The sequence below is a fragment of the Ailuropoda melanoleuca genome, chromosome 19, assembly GCF_002007445.2.
Source record: "Ailuropoda melanoleuca isolate Jingjing chromosome 19, ASM200744v2, whole genome shotgun sequence".
Lineage (NCBI taxonomy): Eukaryota > Metazoa > Chordata > Mammalia > Carnivora > Ursidae > Ailuropoda > Ailuropoda melanoleuca.
The window spans coordinates 21,616,022-21,631,390 of record NC_048236.1 but is presented as its reverse complement, the minus strand read 5'-3'; the positions used below and the strand labels follow the sequence as shown (position 1 = coordinate 21,631,390).

Genomic DNA, 15,369 nt, shown 5'->3' with positions numbered 1-15,369 from the left:
CTTCTGCTTGACAAATTTCTCATGTATTCCATAAAGTTTTCTATAAATATCCTGAAGCATATCTGAGCATTTAGATTTTGCTGAATTCCTTGTGGGAACAGAGCTGTAGATGAAGCTAGCAATTTGGGATACCTGAGCTCTGGGAAATGTGTTCTCCTCATCTTAACCCATCAACAAAATGCTTGGGCACTGAGAAACAAAGACAAGCCCTAAGGAATAGATTTAATAACGTAGAACTGAAAGTTTTAAGGATTCATGATGGTCTGTAAGGAATCATAATGGCCCTGACTGGAAACATAGGAGGACCATAAAAAGGCATAAAGGCTAAACAAGGAGTCAGGGACATCCTTATCCTAAGATAAGGATGCACAGAACAGGATAGGCCATTGACTCCCTAATCTGGGGAGCAGTTGATAACTGCAAGGCCATGTGTGATCTAGCCCCTTCTTACTGCTCCAACTCTGCCTTAAGCTAACCTGCCCCATAGTCTCTATATTGCAGGTTCATTAGACTTCTTTGTGCATCCCAAGCTCTTTCCTGCTTAGCCTCTGGAGCTATAGAATGCTGTTCCCTTTCTTTGACTGCTCTTCTTCCTGTTTTTTACTTGAATAACTCTTTGTTGTCCTTCATGTCTACATTTATATGCAATTTCCTCAAGAGGGCCTTATCAGATCACCACCACCACCTGAAGTATTCAGGGTCTGCATATTTTTTTCCTGATTTTAGTCAGTGAACATTTTTATTTTTCATTTACCAATATCTCATCATTCAAAATTAACAAAAAATCCATGAACAAAGGAAACTGTCAGTTCACAGAAGTAATCAACCATAAAAATATGATGTAAAGGAAGTGGTTATATAAGGGGCCCTTGTTCTCTGTCCCGATATTCGGTTTTCCCCAATATCGGGTGATGAGTATGCATCTCTCCTCCATCTCTACATCCCTGCATGAGCAATGCACCAGAACTCCCATGCATTGACCCAAGGATGAACTACTGTACTTCATCTTCACATCAAAGAGAGGTTAGTAATGCAGGCAGCCACCCAACTGCATAGCACCCACTTAGAAGGTGACACACATGCTAACTTGTAGTTTCTTTGTGTGGTCTTCTTCTCAAGTTTATCACCATTTTTAATTATGATGTACTTGTATGATGATCAGTTCAGGGATTTTCCCTTCATCAGCCTATAATCTAGTTGGGATTGTTTCACTCTTATGTCCTAGTGTACAGCAAAAGGCAAGGAAAATGTAAATACTCAAGTATTTTAAAATGATTAACTGCATACCTTCTGTGTATAAGAGAGTGGGGTGGGCATTGAAAGAATTTAAAAAAAATCAGCAAATGGCCCCCACCTAATTTTCCAAATCAACACCTTCTTCTGCCATATATCAATGCCAGCAAGTACCTCACTATGCCCAGGGAAGGAGATATGACACTTACTTTTACAGATAAGAAGACTGGTTATCTTGAATGAATATGGAATCAAACCACTCCTATTTAAAATGGCAAACTGAAGTCTTGGGGCCATCCTAAGCACAGACACATACTTTTGAGAAGTTGTAGGATGTAATTAATGGATGGGAGCAGCTGTAGGTAGTTGACCTGGTCCTCAGGTTTAAATCCAACAACAACCAATGAGGAGGCCTCCTCTTTCAAAAATACAGTTCACTCTTTGGCAAACACAGCAAACGCTCCCAGCCCTCCAACTACCACCATCCCACCCCTGGCAGAATGTGTACACTCATAGAAGTGCTGCTTTGTTCAGCAAAAGAATGACATAAGAAAAGTTATAAAAATATAACCAGGCAGCAAAGCATAGTGGGCTTTCACAAGGAGAAAGGAACATCAGTAGGTAAGTTTTCAATAGCTCAAAAGGGCAATTACGAAGACCTAAAAGACAGCAGTGAATGTGAGAATGGAAAGGTGAGGGAAGACGTGGAAAATGCTTGAGAAGCATGAATGTATCTACTTATTTATTTACTGAACACCTACTAAATACCTGGCAGTGTTGTAAGTGCTACGGATACCACAGTGAACAAGGCACACTAGGGTTCCTACTCTCATCTAGCTTATACTGTCGTGGGTACTGGAAAGCGATAAATAGGTAAATAAACAAGATAACTCCAAGGGGCGATACAAAAATCACAGTTTACGGGAATAGAGAGTGACTGGGTTGGGGAGGGGTGTGTGCATGTTTATGCGAGGCTGCTTTGGGTTGAATGTTCAGCAGGAAACATTTTTCTAATGAGGTGACATTTAAGCAGAGAAGAGAGTGGTAAGAAGGACACAGCCATGGAAAGACCTGAGGAAGAGAGTTCCAGGAAAAATGGGATGAGAATATACAACTTTCCAGGGTAGAGGGGACAGTATGGACATGTTTTGAAAAACAGAGAGAAAGCCAGTATAGCTGTCATGGTCTTAAAACAGGGGGCTGGATGTGGTGGAAGAGGGAGAATACAAACACAGGACGGAGAAGATAGAGGTCAGATAAAGTGGGGCCTTGATCCCAGGCTATAGTTCTATGACATGAGTTTCATTAGAAATAAAAGATCTGTCTTTGGCAGCTGAGTGGAAAACAAAGTGCAGAAAAGTGAGAGGGAAAACAAGGAGGTCAGAAAGTAGTCTGTCTTGCTTATTGAGGCTGGAGATGAGGGTAGCTTGGTTTAGGGAAACAATATGACATGGAGACAGACTTCACTGGAGGGAGAGTGCAGCATCAAAGATCAGTCTTTGGCTCCCAGCTCAGGCAGTTTAGAATGATGACGTGGTTAGCCATGCTAAATACCAAAGAAGAAACATCAGTGTTGCTAAAGAAGACAGTCAGTATCATTTTGCTCAGTTTGAGCGTGAAGAGTCTATACTATAGCTAAGAGAAGAGGACCAGCAGACTGTTTTAACTACGAGCTGGCTGCTTAAAAGGTAAACATTTGTGAATCATTAGTTTTAGTTGAAAACTGGAGACTTTTGGGGAAAAAAAAAGATAACCAGGAATAGAGCTGAATGGGATGAAGTCAGGGTTAAAGCACTGGTGACAGACTAGACAGGAAGAGGAATAAGGAAGAGAGACAGGAGATAAGAAGGTAGGAAGAGAAGCAGGATTTAAAGGTGACAGAATAAAATGAATTCAGAAAGAAGACACCCCACTGGGGAGATTAATCTAGAGATCTAGAGGAGACAGACTAAGCATTTAACAAGGGTAAAAATCCAAAGAGGGTTCAAGGTGTAGTTCGGTACATCTCATGTATTTTTTCAGCCTCTATGCACTTGGCCAACGACATATGCATGGGGGATATACATAACCATGAGCGCGCCCAGATTACAGATGAAGACATGGATAACATATGTCCAACTTCCTCTGACCTGGCTGTGACTCTCCTTCTTAGTCTTCTATTCAAAAAAATATACAGAAGTGAAACTGAGAAACATCATTATACAAATAATCTTGGGTTTGTCCTAACATAGTTTTAAAAAAACTAACCGCCCCTGAAGAGTACTTGATCTTATTATTTTTTTTTTATAACAGGTGAATAGACAAAATAACTCACAAATAATTAGGACAAAGAGTCATGATACTGTGGTTTAAATCTTTTATCTATAATATCTACCCAAGCAGCACATCAACTAGCCATTGACCATGAGAAACTATCAAGGTTTAAGAAGGCAGGAGACTATAATCCAGGATGCCCCCTGGCAGGTTCTGGGACCAAGATATCTAGGGAATATGAGACAAGAAACTGAGTCACTGGAAAACCAGGGGATGAAGTGGGGGCCAAAAGGATTAGGTTGTCAAGGTCAATAGGTCAGTAGTGGGATCCACAGCAGGCTGGATGACCCGACCTGGCAAGCTGTGGTCAGAAGGCTCCTCTTGCCAGCAGAGCTGGACTGTCCCAGCTTGACCACTGCAATCTGTCAGATCTAGGGGAACAGAACAGCAGATTACTGAAGCAAATATGCCCTACTGTTCACTGGGTTAGAGGAAAAAAAAAGGGCAGAATCTTAAAGGATATCTTTGTTTTTTTTTTCTTCTTTTAATCACAGATCTCACAGAAACTCTGGCTCACTTTGAGAACTACATCAGAACATGGTTCCGGGAACACTGGCTGTCTTTCACACTAATCTCATTGTTCTGGCATGATGTAAGACAGTTTGACCTGTGGAGTTCCTGAATAGCTGGGATGGGCAATTTTTTACTCAATGCTACCAGTCTCTTCAGGCTAAGTTCAGGACGAAGGGCTTCAGCAGGAGGTAGCAGAGAGGGTGTGCTTTGAGGGGCAGTGGATGGGGGAGGCTAAATGAAAAAAAGAAGCCATCCAACCTTCAGTGCCTTCAGGCATGAGACTGGCACTACTTGAGGGTCCTTGTTTACAAAGGAAAGGTGAAGAAGTTAGCGATACTACTCTGATTAAATATGCTAAGGATTATTAACCAGAGGTAGCCTGGCAGAACTGCCAAAATTATACAAGCATAACTCAGTGTGGCAAAATCATTCTCAAATCCATACAGGGGCTGCTTCTTAAGCAAGAGATGATATAATAATCTATTAGCCAAGTTGAGGCAGGCCTGGCTGAGACATCAAAGGGCCAGCATGTGCAAGCACGCACACGTCACAAGCTTACCCTGGCAACACTATGCCCCTGACAACACAGGGGTCATAGTAGATCCTGTCGTGGTGTAAGATGCCTAGCACGTGCCTCTTTGCTCAAGGGAAATTCTCACAGTCCTTCAAGATTCCCCATCATGGGCTGATAGTGTCCACCCCAGAACTGAATGTTGAAGCCCTAACAGCCCCCAACAAAGTACCTCAGAATGTGTCTATATTTAGAGATAGAACATTTCACAAGGTGATTAAGTTATAAGGAGCCTGTTAGGGAGGAGCCTAATCCAATTTGATGAGAGTCCTTGTAAGAAGAGGAAATCAGGACACACAGAGATACCAGGAGCATGCACGCACAGATAAAAAGGCTCTGTGAGGACACAGTGAGAAGGCCTCTAGATGCAAGCTAAGGAGACAGGCCTTGGGAGAAACCAAGCCAACCGACCTCTTGATCTTGGACTTCTAACTCCAGAACTATGGGAAAACAAAGTTCTATTGCTTAAGCCACCCACTCTGTGGTATTTGTTGTAGCAGTTCTAGCAAACTAATGCAGTCCCCAATAATTTTTTAAAAGAAATCTTCAAGGGGCGGCAGGGTGGCTCAGTCAGTTAACAATACCACTCTTGATTTCAGCTCAGGTCATGATCTCAGGGTCATGGAATCGAGACCCGAGTTGGGTTCTGCGCTCAGTGGGGAGTCTGCTTGAGATTCTCTCTCTCCCTTTCCCTCTGTCCCTGCCCCCACTCTCTCTTTCTTTAAAATAAATAAATAAATCTTTAAAAATAAATAAATAAATAAAAGAAAAAACTTTTGATAGTAAGTGGAATCATAACAGAAAACTACCTGTATATTTTGTTAATGCAAATCTCAGTATTTTCTTGACTCCAAAGGAAATAATGAATAATTCTGAAAGGGACAAGGCTATCAAATGTTTTATTCCATTTTTTAAATGCAACCGAAAAAATTTATTTACACTACATTGCATTTACCAGTCGATAGGCGGTACTACACATATTCTTAAAACTTCTTAGCCCCCCTCCTCTTCCCACCTGATTGTTGCACATACTTTGTACTCTCCTGTGCAGATTGTGAGTTTCCCACAGCCAGCAGCCATCTTCTAAAGTTTGTTCCTGGTAAGACTTAATCATGTTGATTTGTGAAGCAAGACTTGTTGCTTAATATCTTATCCATTTAAGGAAGTCATTTGGTGCTGAATTTCCTCTTTTCCCCTTTATAATAAGGGCGAGGTTTAAATACTACCTAGAAAGAGCTGTTAGTTGAACAGGGCTCTCTCTGCCACAGAGAAACCATAGGAAATCCTCTCAGCCTGTTAAGCATTGAAAACAGTAGCTGTTTATGACTTGGAGTGATTGCCAGCTGGGAGTTGTGGTCCTGTTCACAACCTGGCTCCCGCTGAGCTAGAAATCCCAGTTATTGATGTAAGCCATTCTCTATGTCCATTTGCTCTCTATCTTTTAAACGGCCATGCAATGTCAACCTTAAGGACTAATGCTTCTTTTCTGACTCCCATTTTCCTTGACACATTCTCTACCCTTCTCCTCGGTAATAAGTGATTTTAAAAAAGTGCCCATACTTCCCTAGGTGGTGCCATGAGGGACATCTGACCTTCCTCTCTTTGCAGGAGAGACACCAAAGTACAGATGTGCATTGGCAGCAGGTGCCTGTGATCCAGAGATGCTTCAGTGTTTTGCTCCATCAGAATTTCACCTTCTTAGAAAACAAGGGTAGCTACATTCTTGAGCTTTTACTATCCTCCACGTACTATATAAGTTTCACATAGATAATTTAACTACGAAGTAGGTGCTATTACCCCATATGATGGAAGAGAAAATTGAGTCGTAGAGAGGACAAGTAACTTCTCTAGCATCCTATAGCTTGTGAGCTGTGACCTGAGGGCCAGGATTCTGCATACAGGCCAGGCATTCTTAATCATCACACTGTACTGCCTTCCCTAAGTTCCCTACTTATGTTCAAGGAAATTATTAATGCTCTGGTTGCACAGTGTTCTTTAAGCAAAGGATTTCAAGGATTTCTGGTTGTGTCTTGAATGCTAGTGCTGTATCATAATTCCAAACCTAAAGGGCCTTTACTAGATCTTATTTAGTCAAAATTATTAGATTATTTGCACAGATGAGGCTTATGAGTACATAACAGCATTATATTATCATAGTAATAGTTGTTTCCACATCGATCAATCTAGTCTTTTGTATGCAAAAGGTGAAAGTGTCTCACACTGAAATCATTGGAGAAACAATGGGTGAACTGCCAGCATTGATGGGCAGCATGAAGCAGGTCCATAGTGCAGCACATATGTTTGCTCATCCAGAGTTTTAGGGGAAAAGATGCCTGGCTTATCTGAAATCACTAACTCTGCTTTTGATTTAATTCCTTGGTCAGTTAATGTTGAAATGTTTTAAAAAGATTTTATTTATTTATTTGAGAGAGAGACATGAGTGGGGTGGGGGGGGGAGCAGAGGGAAAGAGAGAAGCAGCATTCCCGCTGAGCAGCAAGCCCGATGTAGGGCTTGATCCCAGGACCTTGAGATCATGACCAGAGCTGAAGGCAGGTACTCAACCTAAGCCACGCAGGTACCCCTGAAATTTTTATTTAGGTTATGGTTGGCATTTAAGAAAGAGACTGGAAGGCGAGGTTTGAGCTTTCTGTTTAATCTCAATGGTTGGGAAATAAATTCCTCAAGCCTAGGGAATGTATTAGATAAACAAGTTATTTTCAAACATTAAGTGTTGACCTGATATAGGGTCACGATCAACTTTTCATTACAAAATAGAAAAGAATAGAAAATACCTGAGTGTATTACACACACTCAAGGTAAATATTATTTTGTGAAACTCCAGTTTTCAACTATATACGGATGTAAATTGTGTATCTTGCAGTGGGTCACAGTCAATAGCATTTGCAAAACACTGAGTTAGATCAACAGAGATTTTATCAGGAAACAGAAAGATGCCTGAATGGAGATCAGTCCCTGCTTTCAGCGAGTTTGGGGGGCACAGTACACGATGAGTATATTGTGTATGCTCCATGTGTGTATTCTTTCCAATGTTTTCTTCCTTTATTCCCCAAATATAAATTATCTCAAGGGCCTCCCTTTCATTCTATTAAGAGATTACTCCTCCTTTTCTGATCCACTGTCATCAAAGCACGATTTCTTCTTTCCTTACCTCTAGAACACTGCTACAGTCTCTCCATGGGGTTCTTTCCCCCAGTCTTCCTCTACTCACTAATCCACATTATCTTCCTCTGCCAGATCATTTCCAAAAATAGCACTTACATTTAGTTACCCCCTTTATAGAGAGTGAAGTCCAAACTCTTCTCTGGCTTTGACTCTCTTGTCTTTATGATCTGCATTTTCCAACATGTATCCCATTTTCTACAAACCTTGGTCTCCTGAACATGCCATGCTCATACCATGTCTATGCCTTTGGTTGCACAGCTGGACTACTGTCTCTGTGCCCAGCTTATTTCTCCAGATTCTGTCTCAAGTCCTAATTCTCCCATGAATTCTTCTCTTATTCTTGCACTTTGCTCTCTATGCTTCTAGAATTCCTAGAAGTGAGACATACTGTACTTTATCTCTCTTCTTCACTACCACAGTCTACATTCATCTGAAAGGTGTTTTCCCCCCTTCCATTATATTGTAAGTGGCCTGAGAACAAGGCCCATGTTTTGCTGTTATGTTAAGAGTTACAATAATAGCAATAATGGAATTATGGAGTACCTACTATGTGCCAGAAAATTCACATATATTATTATGCATGGATTATTATGTATTTAACCTGTATTATTTCTAAGCTTCATGACAACCCTGAAAAAGTTACTGTCAATCTTCATTTTCTGTGGATTCCATATTTACAAATTGACTACTTGCTAAAGTTTATTTGTAACCCCCAAATCAAAACTCAGTATTTTTATGGTCATTCATGGACATGTGCAGAGTGGCAAACATTTGAATCACCCAATGCACATGTACCCAGCTGAGACCAAATATGGTAACATTCTGACTTTTTTTTCAGTTCACATACTGTAAACAAGTTCCTTTTCATGGCCAATTTAATGCCCAGGTTGGTTTTTGTTTGTTTTTTCTTTTTTGTGTGTGTGCTTTTTATTGGTGATTTCACTATTTAAAATGTCCCACAGCACAGTGCTAAAGGACCATCTAGGATTCTTAAACTCAAAAAGACTGTCATGTGCCTTACAGAGAAAATATATGTATTAGGAAAACTTTTCTGGCATGAGTTATAATGTCTTGGCTGTGAGTTCAATGTTAATGATTAAACATATACCTTAAAAACAATGTCTTTTAACAGTAACACACATAAAACAAGGTCATGTATCAATTGGTTGATGAAAATGGTATGAACAAATTCTCAAAGGGATCTCATCCTGTATTTTCCCTAGGAGTAAATGGTTCAGTATTCACTAACTTAGTGTTTGCTGCAACTTTACACAATATAATTACCATGAATAATGAGAATAGACCATACTGCTATGTCTTCTGTATTTCTTATTTAGATATGAAGAAATAAGATAGAGAAATATTAACTAATGTGTTTGAAGACACCAAGATAGTTATTAAACAAGATGGAATTTCAACTCGCACATGTCTGATTTAATTCTGTCAAGTCTTAAAAGTTCCAGTTTGTGTGTTGCAAATTCAATCTTCTATTGATAGAATGAGTATCACTACAAATTTTCCCAGAGGTGAAAAAATAAGTAAATGGACATGTTTTCCTCTTTCCCTTTCTCTCTCTAAAATGAATGTTCAGAGTTTTATTAGTGTGTGTGTGTGTGTGTGTGTGTGTGAACAATGTAAATTTCCCCCAAATTACTATGTTATTCACATTCATTTATTAATTACTTCAACAAATACTGGAGTGTCTACTACGCTTCAAGACTTAACATCTCTCAACAAGTTTAAAAATTATTGCTGAAAACAGACCTAGAAACAAATAATTAGACTATTATGAGAGATGTTACAATGTTATGTAAGTAATATGCTAGGAGTAGAGATATTTACAAGGTTTTGAAAGGCCAGACAATTAGGAAAAATTTGAATTCTGTTTGGGATTTGATGAAAAGACTTTTGAGTAGAAGGGATTTTTGAGCTGGATCTGGAAGGAACTTGCATCAGATTGGAAATTGGAGTATAAACTACATAGAGAACTAACAGAGAGAGATTTAGAGATATGACGAAGCCCTAGAGTTTGGCAAAGAATGTATCAGAAGGGAAAAGACTTTTGGAATATCTTTTCTACAGTTTCTAAAAATAAAACTATTACTATGCTTTATCATTCCAAGACATACATCCATGCTTTATTTTCTTCCCAACTTTGATAGGTTGTAGCTATTCTATCTCACTTTCATCAATGCATCAAATCAATCTTTTAGTGAATCCAGCATTAGTAGGCATTTTAACTAAAATGAATTGCACATAACTATATTGAAAAGAATCCATTCTTTTAAAATAATTTCACTTAATCTTTCTATGTTCTCCTTCTCAGTTAAAAAAAAAAAACGAATGAAAAACACTTAGTGGTACCTATGTAATTACTAATTTTGGTGTTAAGATTCTTTTTTTTTTTTTTAAAGATTTTATTTATTTATTCAACAGAGATAGACACAGCCAGCGAGAGAGGGAACACAAGCAGGGGGAGTGGGAGAGGAAGAAGCAGGCTCATAGCAGAGGAGCCTGATGCGGGACTCGATCCCATAACGCTGGGATCACGCCCTGAGCCAAAGGCAGACTCTTAACCGCTGTGCCACCCAGGAGCCCCTGGTGTTAAGATTCTATGCTCAATCTTGTTTGAGGAGGAGGGTGTCCTAGAGCTTGGCTGGGATCCAAAGATGGATCAGGAAAATGTCTTCTTTTTCAAGATTTACTAATGAGCGCTAATAATAGGAGATAGATGCAGAAGAGAAAGTGCTATTAGAATTCAGTGGCCCAGAATTACCTTAGAAGACTGGGAGTGACCAAGTCAGTCTAAGAACACAGAGAAGGCAAAGACCAAGAGCTAAGAACATACAGTGCATTCAAGAAGCAGGAAGTGGTGAGGCACCTGGGTGGCTCAGGGGGTTAAGCATCTAAATCCTGGTTTTGGCTCAGGCCATGGTCTCATGGGTTGTGGGACTGAGCCCCGTGTCTGGCTCTGTGCTCAGCAGAGAATCTATTGAAAGATTTCTCCTTCTGCCCTTCCCCACCCTCTAAAATAAATAATTAAAAAAAAAGAAAAGAAAAGAAAAGAAAAAAGGAAGTAATTCATTTGAAACAAGTCTGTGAAGAGGAGGAATAACTCATGCACTTGGCTGTAAAGATAGGTAACCTACATACTGTGGAGTGTACTAGAAAACAACATAAAGACTGGGTTGTCATTCAGGGAGCCTTGGAGCTCCAGTGAAGGTTTCCGATCTAAGAAGTGACATAATCAGAGCTGTCCTAGGATAACTAATAGGACTATGATGTACAAGATGAATAGAGATGTAGGTAAAAATCTGAGGGAGAATTAAAGAAAAGAGGGTATGGAAATAATGTAGGCTGAGGCAATTAAAGGCTAAAGTAGGATAATAGCAGTGGGAAAAGAGAGGAAAGAATGGATAGAAAAGATACTGTGTAGACATAGCCTATAAAAAAGGAAAAGAAGGAAAAGCCAAGATAACATTAAAATTGCAGCCTAAGGACTGCTCGTTCTACAAAGAGAAGTATAATATGCAAGAAAACTTGCAATTCAAGATAAGCTTAGTTTATGCCATATTGATCCTGAGGTGCTAGCCAATCAGAAATGTCCAGAGCCGTTGGAAATAGAGGACTGAAGTTTAAGTAAGGTACAGGTGATGTTGAGTAAGGTTATAAATCAGAGTTTATAATCAAGCAAAGATGATAAAAAATATATAAAATGTTTCTATAAAGTGGTGGAAAGTAGAATAAAAGAGGGGCAAAGTTGTCTAGGATTTCAGAAAAGAGAAAGATCATTTTCAGATGGAGTTTGGGGCTTTCTAGTCTAGCATTCAGAAAGTCTTGCTAGATCCAGGCTAAAGATTTTGACAGACAGAAATGGAAGAAGAAGGGATTCCAAAAGAGAGGGTATTCCAGGGGCCTGAAAAGATACCAATAAAGACAACAAACTAGAAAAATACAGCTCCTGTTTGTGAAGGGATGACTTGGACACCAACATGATGAGAATTTTGTGTAGTGTGAAGGATTAATGAAAGAGTGGAATGGAAATTTCTGACTGTGCCAAAATGACAACAAAATAATCAGCCAAACTGCTCTATTTAAATCAAACCAGCTAATGTCCCCATGAGTAAGCCTTTGGTTAAACTAATTGTTCATTGAGTCAATGTACTCCAATGAGTAACTCAATCAAAATATGTTCCCAGTATAACCTGGTAATCTTAATTTTTTCAGTTTCAGCATCTAAAAATCTTAAAGATCTACACTCTTGAGGGTTAAAGGAGGTACTAGAGATTATTTAGTTCATCATTCTACCTGATGTTTCAACTGTGAACCTAAGTATCTAAGGTTTTTTGAAATTACAACTTGTATTTTGCATCAGATGTTATTTTTTAACGTAAATTCTAATGGATAGAAGTATCTCAGAACTACAGGGAAAATACTGGCTTGGTGTACTTTATCAAGTTTTTAAAATTGAAAAGCCATTTTATTCTTTGTAAATAAAAATTCTTGAAATGCTCAAATGACAATAATTTTCAATCCCACATATTTTTACAATTAAAACTATTCTTGGACACTGGTGATACATTATAAAATGCAGCACCAATAATTCTCATTTCAGTTAATTTTAGCAGTATATGCACATAATTTAAGTAACATATGTACCTCTATACAAATCAGGGCATCAATATTATTTATGAACGATTCCATGATTTCAAAAAGTCTTCCTTTCCTCATTCCTTCAATATCTGATTAAAACAAAACAAAGCAAAACAAAACAAACAAAACAAAACAAAACAAAAAACAAAAAAACCCCTCCTGCATTCTCCAAGTGAAATGCAAATAAAACTCCCAAATGGAGAGTAGGCTGACAGAAAACTACCTGATCTGGGAGTTTTGCCAAAACCTTATTTTAATGAACTTTATGGGGAGATGCAGGAAGAGCATTATGCTGGAAATGCAGAAATCAACTCAGCATTCTTGGCAGGAGTACATTTTAGCCTACAGCACAAAAGGAGTTAATCTGAAATGCAAATGGGAGTTGCATTAAATGTGCTTTGTTTGCCATTCAACAAGCTTTGCTTTAATGGCAAAGACAATACTGAAATTGGGTGAGTACTTAAACTTTATTATGGAAATAAATGATGTTGCTCTAGAAGTTTTCCATGACAAGAAAAACATGCTGTGAGGAGTTATTGGATTTCTTCTTTTCCCATCCAGAACAATTCTCTATTTGCCCGATATTTTCAGGCAATGGTTCCACAAAATTAAATATGGCCTTCCCTCTTCTGATAGCAAAACCCCAACAAAACTTAAACTATATCTTCTTTGCATGTTATAGTTAATGTGCTTTCATTATGCTTAATGTACTTTTAATAGTCTCTTATGGCAAGATGGTGATATTAAATGTGGGAATAAAATATCCATGATACAACCTTGAATTTGTTATAGTGCCTTTTATCTGTGGGCTCAAAACACTTTACACACATTCTCATTCAGTATCTCCTTGAGGTGTAGTATGTGCATTTTATGGTTGAGGACACTGAGGTGTACAATGACTAAGGGAATTGAGGTCATTTCCAGAGCTCACACTAAGCACAACCTGGATATGTCCCCTACAGGAGAAAGGGCTCTCTCCCTCCAGGCCAGAATGCCTCCAAAGGGCTGCAGCATGGGCTTCTCAGGGCCAAAACCCCAATGCATCTTCACTAGTCTTTTCGTTCAGGGGCTTGTCTCTCTTACCTGGACACCATCAGATGCAGGGACATAACGTGCCCTTTTAAACGTGTCTGTCACATTTCTGAGAATTTCCACAGACATCAGAAGATCACCTGCATAGAAATTTTTCCTCTGAGTTAAATCCAACAGTGTCTTGGTCACCTGGGACATTCCATCACCTGCCAAAATTCGTTGCCCCTTAGCAAGGTGTTCTTTGATCTGTGATGGTCAAAAGAATGGAACAAACATCAGAATCTTCATTACTATTAATCTATATATTTTCATCAAATGTATTCAAAATTGCAGAGTCAACTTTAAAATAGCATTACAAAACTGTGAATTTTGTATATCCCACACTGATGGATAAACATCCAGCATGCAAAAACTAATGAGCATATACACTTTGGCAGGCACAACAGACTTGCTTTTTCTAGTACTCAGAACACACAATCGAACACGTTGGGAAGAGTTTGTATTAATTTCGGTTTTTAATTGAGTAAAAATAAAAAAAAAACTTTTAGGTGTGATAAAAAAGTGAGATAATTCAGCAAGATGTGATCAGAGACAGGAAATTATAAACATTTCAAAATACCAATTTTTCTAACTTCCGGGAAAGATGGTGGAGTAGGAGGACCCTAAGCTTACCTTGTCACTCAAATACAACTAGCTAACACCCACATCAGTGTAAATAACCGAGAAAATGACCCAAAGACTGACAGAACAAACTCGGCTAAATGTAGAGAAGAGACCATATGAAAGAGGATAGGAAGGGTAGAGACATGGGACTATTGGTGGGAGGGAGGGAGCTGCAGTCGAAGAACCAGAAAGAACACACAGGGAAGATGAATTTCCATAACATTTGGCTTTGAAAACCAAGGGGGCCAAATTTTGTGAGTTCTTAAAATCGGCAGCCTTAAAACCTGGAACTTTAAATAAGCAGGGGAGCCAGGAGGTTGAGAGGAAACTGAGTTCCTGCCCTTAAAGAGACAACTCAACAAAGAGCCCCATGGAGATATGGCATACACGCAGCAGTTTGAAAAAATCCCTGGGATGCATGGGAGGGAGAAAAATTTGTGTACTAATCTCAGAGCTTGTGCTGGAGAGGTAGGGATAACTGAAAGACTTCTCTAGGAACAAAGGAGCTGACAGGATCCATTTCCCTTCCCTGCCCCAACTAAACTTACACCCACCTTCAGGAAACAGCTCCAGGCCAACACTCATTACCCAACTTGCTAACAGTGCACCACAGCCATGCATTCTCCTCTATCCAGGCCTTCACTCCAGGTCCCCTCCCATAGCGGAACCACACAAACCTTGCTGACACAAGGCATTCTACCTGCATAGTTCTGTAGATGCACCCCATCCAACCAGCCTCCCTTGGTCCCCAGCAGCTGCAGGTTCCCTCCCACTAGCACAAAACTTTGTGGCACCATGTGCCCCGCATCCACATTCTCTTGCAGTTCAGCTGCTGCATCTCTGGCAAGTGCCTGGTCTGAGTCAACTTAAGCCCAAGACAGCCCCAGACTGGCCCACTAACAGCACAGAGACCAACAGGCAAGAGAGCCATTGCAGATGATGGGACTGCAAAAGTGGCTCAGCCACAATAGCAGGGCACACACAGCACACATAGGAGATACTGCTGAAACTGCAGGTTCTAGTGAACAGGAAACACTGCACTGCAGGGCACTATAGGACCTCTTCTACCTAAGGCCACTACTTTCAAGAGGAGAAGTAGTTAACTTTCCTAATGCATAGAAACAGTCACAGAGAGTTAGACAAAATGAGGAGACAGAGGAATATGTCCCCAAAAAAGCAACAGGACAAATTAAAGCAAGAAACTTAA

At 39.6% G+C, this 15,369-nt stretch overlaps 1 protein-coding gene across 5 annotated transcripts in view; it reads right to left on the bottom strand.

Annotated features, from left to right (window-relative positions):
• ADGRB3 (adhesion G protein-coupled receptor B3) overlaps window positions 1-15,369 on the bottom strand; it is a 697,114-nt gene that overhangs the window by 351,248 nt on the left and 330,497 nt on the right. For all 5 annotated transcript variants that reach the window (XM_034648079.1, XM_034648080.1, XM_034648081.1 and 2 more), the window contains one exon: window positions 13,551-13,745. In XM_034648079.1, the coding sequence (XP_034503970.1) occupies window positions 13,551-13,745 (195 nt within the window). The remainder of the gene's footprint in view (window positions 1-13,550; window positions 13,746-15,369) is intronic.